This window comes from Salpingoeca rosetta, assembly GCF_000188695.1.
Source record: "Salpingoeca rosetta unplaced genomic scaffold supercont1.40, whole genome shotgun sequence".
In the NCBI taxonomy this organism is placed as follows: Eukaryota; class Choanoflagellata; order Craspedida; family Salpingoecidae; genus Salpingoeca; species Salpingoeca rosetta.
In genome coordinates, this window is record NW_004754894.1 from 313,799 (window position 1) to 323,914 (window position 10,116).

General features: G+C 54.9%; 3 protein-coding genes across 3 annotated transcripts in view; 1 reads left to right on the plus strand and 2 right to left on the minus strand.

The window, feature by feature from the left end:
* Positions 1-6,736, minus strand: part of PTSG_11019 (STE/STE11 protein kinase) — a gene marked incomplete at both ends in the record, with an annotated part of 11,061 nt that extends 4,325 nt beyond the window's left edge. The window contains 20 exons of the mRNA XM_004987886.1: positions 138-227; positions 442-520; positions 784-836; positions 1,038-1,196; positions 1,395-1,454; positions 1,688-1,879; positions 2,186-2,271; positions 2,480-2,600; positions 2,799-2,896; positions 3,021-3,081; positions 3,257-3,353; positions 3,530-3,618; positions 3,819-3,883; positions 4,126-4,414; positions 4,763-4,858; positions 5,100-5,225; positions 5,533-5,644; positions 5,841-5,918; positions 6,112-6,236; positions 6,503-6,736. Coding sequence (XP_004987943.1) covers positions 138-227; positions 442-520; positions 784-836; positions 1,038-1,196; positions 1,395-1,454; positions 1,688-1,879; positions 2,186-2,271; positions 2,480-2,600; positions 2,799-2,896; positions 3,021-3,081; positions 3,257-3,353; positions 3,530-3,618; positions 3,819-3,883; positions 4,126-4,414; positions 4,763-4,858; positions 5,100-5,225; positions 5,533-5,644; positions 5,841-5,918; positions 6,112-6,236; positions 6,503-6,736 — 2,310 coding nt within the window. The remainder of the gene's footprint in view (positions 1-137; positions 228-441; positions 521-783; positions 837-1,037; positions 1,197-1,394; positions 1,455-1,687; positions 1,880-2,185; positions 2,272-2,479; positions 2,601-2,798; positions 2,897-3,020; positions 3,082-3,256; positions 3,354-3,529; positions 3,619-3,818; positions 3,884-4,125; positions 4,415-4,762; positions 4,859-5,099; positions 5,226-5,532; positions 5,645-5,840; positions 5,919-6,111; positions 6,237-6,502) is intronic.
* Positions 6,737-6,931: 195 nt separating this feature from the next.
* Positions 6,932-9,063, plus strand: PTSG_11020 (uncharacterized protein). The gene has a single exon (XM_004987887.1). The coding sequence runs from the start codon at positions 7,316-7,318 to the stop codon at positions 8,972-8,974; it is 1,659 nt and encodes a 552-aa protein (XP_004987944.1). The 5' UTR covers positions 6,932-7,315; the 3' UTR covers positions 8,975-9,063.
* A 958-nt stretch (positions 9,064-10,021) lies between these two features.
* PTSG_11021 (uncharacterized protein) overlaps positions 10,022-10,116 on the minus strand; it is a gene marked incomplete at both ends in the record, with an annotated part of 5,806 nt that continues 5,711 nt past the window's right edge. Inside the window, one exon of the mRNA XM_004987888.1 lies at positions 10,022-10,041. Coding sequence (XP_004987945.1) covers positions 10,022-10,041 — 20 coding nt within the window. The remainder of the gene's footprint in view (positions 10,042-10,116) is intronic.

The following is a 10,116-nucleotide window of genomic DNA, read 5'->3' on the forward strand; positions in this document are numbered from 1 at the left end:
CGTGGATGTCAATCTTTACACCACACAGAGACACAGACACACAATACGCATCCAAAACACACACACACACACACACACACACAAATCCACACATTCACGCGTAACCATGCACGGTGCATGCGCATTGCACGGCGCACCTGTGCTGCGTAACACTTGAGCCACGGCTCAAAGCGGAGCAGACCGCCAAAGTAGCGGACGAGATCGGCTATACAGCCGCCGGGCACAAGCTGAAGGGGTGAACACACACACACACACACACACACATATATACACACACACACACACACACACGCGCGCGCACACACGCACACACACACATGGGTGTCAATGCACGAGAGGGATGGTGTGAACACAAGCAGTTGACCAAAAAGGGGCTGTGAGCGTTGGATGTGGACAGAACAGGGCGTGACACGAGGCTGTTCGCGTGTTTATGATTTTCACCTCCATGAGGAGGACGCAGGTGCCGGTTGCTTCACGAACGAAGCCAAAGATGTGCACAATGTTGCGGTGCTGCAGCAGCCTGTAAAACCATTCCACAACAAGCCGCAGGTGGGATAGGGCATGAGCGTGTACTCGAGGGAAAGCGAAAGAGGGAGAGGGAGAGAGTGTGTGTGTGTGTGCGTGTGCGTGTACTTGTGCGTGTGTGTGTGTGCGCGCGAATAATCGCGGTCTTGTGCGCGTATTCTTGTAGTCTTGTGTATGTGTGTGTGTGCGTGTTGTGTGAAGCGTCGAGTCATCGTGAGCAAGGCGCGAATTGCGAATCGCGTGATGGCACGAACGCACTTTTCCTGTGCATAGCGCATCTCCGTACGGATCAGGGCTTCGTTCAAGCCATCCTGCAGGCGAGGCAACGGCAAGCGAACGGACATCAGGAATCACACACATGTGCATGTACACGCAAATGAACATGTGCATTTATTCAGACACACATTTCACAACACACACACACACACACACACACACACACACACACACACACACACACACACCGCACAACACACAACACACACACAGATCATATCTCCCCCACTTCGCACCTCAAAGACTTTGATGGCGAGCATCTGGTTGTTGTCTCTGTTGATGCCCTCGTACACGGTGGCACTGGCGCCCTGGCCCAGCACCTTGCGCTGGCCGTTGGCGTTTGACGTGTATTCGTACGACACGGGCTTGGCGTTGGCACTCGGCTGCAGCTCAAGCTGTGCACGTGGCGTGATGGGGGAGGGGAGGGGGCCGCGGGTTGTGCGTGAGGGCGAGCGAGCGAGCGAGCGAGCGTGTGCGTGAGATGATACATCGGGGAGAACAAGGAAGCGGTTCTGTTCGAGTGTGGGTGTCGGGTGCACGGCGCCAGTTGGGCAAGGGTGAAGGATGGCGCAGCGCAACAGCGATCTGTTTACCTTGAGCGTGGGCCGATAACCGCGCTCCTCGCACTTTGCATGGAACATGGCCCGATGGCCCTGTGTGTGTATGCGTGTGTATGCGTGCGTGTGTGTGTGTGTGTGTGTGTGTGTGTGTGTGTGTGTGTGTGTGTGTGTGTGTGTGTGTGGGAGGCATGTGAACAACAGCATTGGCGACGCGCTGTTTCGATACAATCGGGCGCTCACATGTACATAACATACACACAACACACAGCACACTCGCACATATGCACAGCAGACACGCAGCACACAATGCATACGTTCATACGCACCGATGATGGAAAGACGAGGAAAATGCGTTCGTATTTGTTGTCTTCGCGAATGATGATCAGCTCGGCGGTGCGCGATGCCTTCGCGGCCGTGCGTGAATCGCTTTCACCGGTGAGCAGCCCAATGTTCTTGACGTCGCTCAACTTGATCTCGACTGGAGGCTGCTTTGCCAACTCCGCCTCAAGCGTGAACACCTGCAGAGGATGCATGTGAGTGAGTGAGTGAGTGAGTGAGTGAGTGAGTGAGTGAGTGAGTGTGTGAGTGAGTGTGAGTGAGTGAGTGTGTGTGTGTGAGTGTGTGAGAGAGAGCGTGTGAGTGAGTGAGCGAATGAGTGAGTGAGTGTGTGTGTGAGTGTGAGTGAGTGAGTGTGTGCGAGTGAGTAGTTGAAGCCCAAAGGAAGCACAGATTCAGTGAATTTGACGCGATTGCCTCGTCCTCCCACCCGAAATTCCTTCTGAACATCCATTATCTCTCACGGCTCAACCGAGCCAGCAGCCAACCTGCACGACGGCATTTGCTGCATCTGTTGCCATCTGCACACGCACGCGCGCAGGCTCTGGCCGCTGCTTCTGCTGAGGTGTAAACGCTGTTCAACGACACAGGACGGGAGAGTGTTGGGAGGAGTGGGGGTGTGAAGGATGTTGCGAAGGATGTTGTGAGGACGACCTTGATGCAACAGGGTGCACACACAGACACACACATACACGTACACACACACACAGGCACACAGACACATGCACACATTCATACACATGCGGAGGTGCATAACCCCAGACGTGCGTGTCACATCGTACCGTACAAAACGCGCCATTCGTATTCGGACGTGCATTCCGATCCGCAGTCCTCCAGGAAGTCCTGCCAGAACTCAATCTTCGCCACGTCCGCTGTCAACTTCTTCTTCCGCCGGCGAGGGTCCTGCACGTGCATGCATGCGCATGTTTGTGATGTGCACGTGTGAGTGTGTGAGTTTGTGCGGGAGCGTATGCATGCGTGAATGTTTGAGTGAGTACATGTTCCTTCAATCAATCAATCAATCAATCAATCAATCAATCAATTCAGCGTTGCATGGTGAGCAACACCATCTCCTCAAATGACAACAGCAGCAGCACTCACGCGTCTGTGCTGCACGACGCTGCTGAGTAGCCTGAGGTTCTTGACTGTCGTCTCTGCCATCCACGGCTGGAACGACGTGTCCTGCATCTTCTCAATCGCTGTAGTGGGTGGTGATGGTGGTGATGATGCGGTGAGCGGAGACGTGGAGGCGATCAATCAGCACGGAGCACTCGTCAGTCATCATATCGCATCCAATCAACACACACACACACACACACACACCGATGAGAGCGAGCGCCAGTTCGCCCTCGGATTGCGTAATGTAGTAGCCGACGAGGTTGGCCTGGGGAGCGCGCGGTGCCATGGACGTGGGATGTGGTGTCAGTGGATGATGATGTAAACGCTTACATACATTGTTGGTTTGACAGACAGATTGACAAACAGACGTGCACACACACACACACACACACACACACACACACACACACACACACACACACACACAACCATGATCCCACCTCGAGCACGTTTGCGAGCGCCCAGTAGTCATTGTCTGTGACGGCGTTTTCTGCCGGCTGAAAATCACTCATCCCGTACGCGTGGCTGATCTCAGCACTGGCAGTCGTGATTGGCGGTGACGGTGGTTGGTGTCACGGCGTACATCTCACAACAGCAATTCCTTGTCCGCACACAGATACGAACACACACACACACACACACACACACAACCACACACAGCACAAAAACAAACACACACATTTACATACACACTGCAAACACGACGTACAGACCTGAGTTCACAGCATCGTTTCTCGAATCGCGTGTTGTCACGTGAACAGAACATGAGCGTGAGCAAATTGATGGCGCCATAGAAGTTGTTCTGCAACCACAAAACACATGCGCATGTGTGGTTTTGCGTGGTTGTGAGCGTGAATTTCAAGAGTGTGCTGATTCCTACAGCTTGGACACTTGTTCGTGTCTTGGCACTCAATGAGAGCACGGCGACACACGCAAACAAGCACAGAGGTGCACATGTACACGTACACACGTGCTGATATATCCACACCCACGTGCGCGCACCTTCTTGCCCGTCTCCTTCGCTTCTTCTTCCTCAATCTGGCAGATTTGCCCGTACGCTTCAATTGCTGGAAATAATTGGCGCACGTGTGCAACAAGCGTGAGATGACGTGCATACGCTGTAGTGGGGGGGGCAGATAGACCAGGACACTGCTACGCAAGCAACAATCACGCACGTGTGGGCGAACACACACACACACACATACGTGTCCACGAACATACATAGACACACACACACGTCACACACATCACACACACACACACACACACACACACACATCACGCACACACACGCACACACACAGCGCACCCTTGTCGCAGCTGTCGTATTGGATGGGAACAGCCTGCCCTTCCATGAAGGCGCGAAGGGAATCAACAAAGGCGTCCTTGTGAATGCGTCCAATGAGCCCATATGTGTCGTGCAGCAGCTTGCGTTTGCGCGGGTCTGGCACGCTGTTGTTCGACACCTTCAGGCGTTGCAGGATGTCATCGCATATGTGCATGGCGCGTGTTCTGTCCTTCCCAGCGCCCTCATTTCGGCGGTTGAGAGCAAACGCAAGCAACGCCTTTGACTCCAGCCCGATTTCGTTGCGTGCAGCCTGCAGTGCATTCGCGTACACGTGGCAGTGTCGGCGTGGCGGGATGACGTGAGGGTGTGTGAGGATGGTGAGGGGGATAAATGGAGTGAGTGACAACTTGAAAGCGATTGATGGAGATGGAGGAGGATATGGTTGAACGCAAGAGGAAGCATTGAGGCGACAGAGAGGGCAAGCTTGATGTAAAAACATGGGTGACGTGCGTGCACGTAGGTGTGTGTGCGTGTGTGTGTGTGTGTGTGTGTGTGTGTGTGTGTGTGTGTGTGTGTGTGTGTGTGTGTGTGTGTGTGTGTGTGTGTGTGTGTGTGCAAGGCCAAGAGTGTGTGAGCGCGTACATCAACACAAACGCACGTCTGCGAGCCTGATCATTGCACGCCACTCCTTGAGGTCGCGATAGCAGGAGAGAATGTCGTGCAGGCGGTCGTCAGAGTACTTGTCCTTCAAGATCTGTGCACGTGACCGTGGTGTGACCGGGTGTGAACGGGTGGGAAGGTCATGTTGTGAACATGTGCTCGTCGCTGAGGTGATCACAGATACAAAACAAGTGAACACAGGGAGGTACGTGCAATCCAATGCGGACAGACAGATAGACAGATAGACAGAGAGACAGACAGACAGACAGACAGACAGACAGACACACACACACACACACACACACACACACACACGCACGCACGCACGCACGCACCGTTTCGAGTTTCTTGAGTTCTTCGAGCTTTGTGGTTCGATCGAGAAAGGGGGAGCTTGCTTTGGCAATGCCATCCTGAAACAGCAAATCTTGGGTCTGCAGCGTCGGCTGCGTCTCTGCGTGTGTCTGACCGAACCATTCATGCATTCATTCATCATCGTCGTCGTCATCATGGGTATGTGAGCCATGGATGGGGATCTGATTGGATAGATCATCATCACAGGTCTCATCAATAGCGCCGCGATATAACCCGCTGATGCAACGCGCACAGACGCACACACACACACACACACAGACGCACACACACAGACAGACAGACAGACAGACAGACAGACAGACAGACAGACAGACAGACAGACAGACAGACAGACAGACAGACAGACAGACAGACAGACAGATAGACACACATACGCAACGAGGTGCGCCTTCTGACCCGAAGCAGGTGCGAGAGGTGTGCTGCGAGTGGTGGCTGGTCCTCTGTGTCTGCAAAGCAGTTGCCTTCGCGCAGCTTGTAGTAGTAGTACGTGCAGTTGGGGATGGGTCGTCTGTGAACAAAACACAACCGCATCGACGTGGGCAGCGCAGCAAGTGAGGGCTACGTGTTGCAGTTCAAGAGCGTGTAAAACGTGGCTGGTGCCAGCGCACAGGTTCAGAATACACAACAGTCCATTGAAATTGTGACGTCACATGAGCAACATGGTAGACAGTAGGGCGGTCAGACAGGAATAAGCAACAGCGTACGTGACGCGTTGGCTGAGCAGGATCACGGTGAGGGCGTGTGGAGACGTGTTGCGGCTCAGGCGGCGCCCAATATGGAAACTGGTCCGCATCATGATGTACAGTTGTGGCAGTTGTTGTGGCAGTTGGAGTCATGTCATGTGTGCACATGTTTGTTGTATGTGCGTGCGTGTGAGTGTGTATGAAATCTTGGACGCATTTCAATTGCAAACGAGGAGTCGATTTGTCAACAAGACATGGTGCAAGGCTGTGTCCGGACACACAGCGCGCACACCTGATGAAGGAGGAGTTGTGGTTGTCCACCGTGCGCAGGTCGAGGATGGCCAAGTCGCAGTTGTGAAAAGCGACTTGGTGCGTGGTATCCTGATTTTGCAGATCAACCACCTTGGTCACTTTGTTCTGTCAAGGGTTTATGAAATGAGAGGTGAGGGAAGAGGTGGAAAGAGGGAGGGGAAGTTCGACGAGTGACGTGAGAACTTGTGCGCACACGTGTATGTTGTACGTGTGTGTGATTGTGTATTGCAATTTGTGTGTGCAGGTGGTGTTGTGTGTATGTACGATTGTGCATATGTACTATTGTGTGCACGTAACATTGTGTGTGTATGTGTGGATCCTCGACACCCCCGCCCAACATACATGTACAAGCACACCGCGCTGTTGTTCACCTTGATGCGGAGCCGCTCGCATTCCTCTCGCAGGGACTCCACAACCACATTGTCGTTGCCTTCCACTTGCACAAACACCACGCGGGGGATCTCATCGGCAACCGCAGTTGCCGCAGGAGCTGCAGAAACACTCGACACTGCCTTGTTTGTCACTGCTGCAGCCGCTGACGGCGCCGCCGTCGCCGCCACTGCCGCTGTGCCGGGTGCTGCTGTGGCTGCTGCGTTACTGCTCATCGTCAGGACCAGCCAGCCAGTCAGTCGTCTTCACATCAAATCACTTACTCCTTTGCTGTGTCTTCTTTTTGCTTGCTTCTTGCTTGTTGTGCTGCGTGTTGTTTGTGTGTGTTTTGTTTGTGTGTGATGATCCCACTGAATTCAGTCGTAATTTTTTGGTTTGGTGGTTTGCTGACTGTGCAGAAACCACGCCCACTTGGTGGGTGACTCATCGTTCGCTTGCATGTATTTTTGGCACAGAACAAACAACAAGGCAAAGAAGCAAGAAGCAAGAAGCAAGAAGGACCGCCTGCACGACTGGTTTGCACCCAAAACCAGTGCGAGCGTGCGGTGTCGGCAGGAATCAGCAGTCAGCAGAATGCCTGCCTTAGCTGTCAGCAAGGGGTGACAGGCAGAAGTGCGATCGCACCCAGTGCCGTGTTCATTTTCACATCGACCAAGACGAGCAACCAAGCAAAACCACGAAGGAACAAGACGGGCAAGAAGAAGAACAACAACAAGAGAACAAGACAAGCAAGAAGAAGAACAACAAGGAACAACACCACCGACAAGGAACAACCAAGACAAGACAAGAGCAAGATGGCAGACCAGGATCAGCAAGGGCAGCAGCCAGCCACTGCACAAGCTCCCAACAGCTCTGTCGCGGCGCGGCTGACGTTTGAGAGCACAAGCGAGTTTGTGGCTTACTCGCGTGGACAGCGGCACAAGATCAACAGCGTGTTCCATGTGCAGGCGCCAGAGTACCAGGGCGAGGAAGCCGCGCGCGGGGCGGTGGACATTGTGGCCGTGATTGACGTGAGCGGATCCATGTCCGGCTCCAAGCTGGACCTTGCCAAGGCCACGCTGGAGTTTCTCATCAAGAACCTGTCGCAAACGGACCACATGGGCCTCGTCGTGTACCACTCCGACGTGAGCGTTGCCTTCCCGCTCACACGCATGGACGCTGAGGGCAAGCGCACGGCGACGGCCGCCCTGTCCACGCTGCGCGCGCAGCGCTGCACCAACCTCAGCGGCGGGCTCTTCAAGGGGATTGAGATGATGCAGGGCCGCGAGCGGTCTGCAGCCAGCGTGTCCTCTGTGCTGCTCATGACAGACGGCATCGCCAACGAGGGCGTGCGCGGGCCCAACCTCATCACCGCCACGCGCCAGCTCATGGGCGACAACCCAAGCTACTCCCTCTACACCTTTGGCTACGGCAGCAACCACGAGGAGGAGCTGCTCAAGGACCTGTCCGAGGTGGGCAACGGCATGTACTACTACATTGAGAACAACGACACCATCCCGGAGTCCTTTGGCGACTGCCTGGGCGGCCTGCTCTCCGTCGTCGGCCAGAACGTCAAGGTCACCATCACCACGCAGAACGGCGCCAAGATCACCACCCTGCACACGCAGCGCCAGCACACGGTGTCCTCGGATCGCACGCGGGCGGAGATCCAGCTGGGCGACATCCAGGCCGAGGAGCAGCGGGACCTCCTGGTGGAGCTGGACATCCCGCCACTCGAGTTGCCGCAGCCAGACAAGAACGACCGCACCACCACCACCACCACCACCACCGCCGCTGCTGTTCACAACAACGACGACGACGAGGATGAGGACGACGAGGGCGATGGCGATGACGTCAAGCCAGCATCAGAGAAAGACGCAGAGAAGGAGGAAGAGCAGCAGGAGGAGAAGGACACAGAGACAGCGGCCAAGTGTGATGATGATGTGAAGAAGCCGCGCCCAGAGGATGTGGGCGTGCCGCACGTGACGTATGCTGCGGCCGTGCTGGAGTATGTGAACGTAATCAGCGCAGCGTTTGAGAAGGAGACGGCTTCGCTGACGCTGACGCGGCCGGCACAGGCGCCGCCCAAGGCTCAGCCCGACAAGAACGTGCGTCGGCAGGTGCGGCGCGTGGAGGCCGCCAACGCCATGCGGGAAGCGCTGCAGGCAGCGCGTCGCGGCGACTTTGCGTCGGCACAGGCAAACCTGACCACGACCAGCGCAGCCATGCGCACGGAGGCGGCCGCGGACGATTACATCCAGCAGCTGCTCACGGACATGGACGAGTGCCAGGGCAACTTCAGCACGCCCGCGGCCTACAATGGCGCTGGCAGGTACAAGGCCACGGCCATGATGCAGATGCACTGCAACCAGCGCGCCTCGGCGCCTTCGACTTACACCACAGCGTCCCGTGGTGTCATGCGCAAAAAGGCAAAGGACAGCTCCGTCTTCAGCTCCTTCTTCAAGAAGAAGTGAATGTGTGCTCAAATTGTGATGTGTGTTGTTGAGGAGTGTTCTGTTGTATGGTTGTGTGGGGTAGGGGTAAGCGCAGGCGCGGAGGGGGGGGGGGGGTGGGGAGAGCGTTGGAGCTTTGTTGGAGCTTTCTGTGTCCATTGCGCTTATTGAGTTTGTTGCTGCGACAGCATAAAATTACATAAACGACAATGTAAAACTGAATTCAGTCTACGCCATAACCAGAAAAGCACACACGCGCCACGACAGAAGAGACCACAAGGGCAGACGCCATTCACACACACAAGACACACAGCACAACAGCACATCTCGAACGAACACACCAAGCAGCCATGTCGATCCAGAACCTCCAAGCACACGGTGCGTGCGTGTGTGCATACGTAGCTGTGCGTGTGTGCACGTACATGTGTTAAGTGCTGGTGTCCGTCGACAGCAAAGAATCAGCAGTTGGTGTGATCAATCGTTGTTGTGAACAACTCGCGCGATGTGACCAACTACTGCGCATCCCAACTCACACTCACACACACACACACACACACACACACACACACACACACACACACACACACACACACACACACACACACACACACACACACACACACACGCTTCTTCTTCTTCAATCAGGGTGACCAAAGAAAGAACGTCAAGGACTTTTTGGTTGGTGTCGGTATTGCTGGCCAAGATCAGGTTCGTCGCTGCCCACTCGCACTTTGTTCCTTGTTCCTTGCTCCTTTGTTGCTGCTTGCTCCTTTGTTGCTGCTTGCTCCTTTGTTGCTGCTTGCTCCTTTTTTGTTCCTTGCTTCTTCTTGTTTGTTCAATTTGCCTTGACCCACTGTCAGTCGCACCTTGCCGCAAACACCCCATACGCGCTTGCATCTCTGCTCAACTCACGTGCTGCTTTGCATCACATATCTTGTCCCCGCTCTCAACACCACCCCCTTTCAACGCAACAGGTCAAGGTCCACGGTTTCTAAGCTAAGCGCCTGCAACAAAGGAATCAGCCACACTTCCGTCCCCATTTCTTTGGGCGGTGGGTCGATCTCCACCTCACACTTCAGTGTCTGAGACTGGTTTGGGAGTAATCGTCAAGCGGACCAGGGGGAGCACCTCCACGGATAGCGGGTTGTGAAGGGGGTCATTTT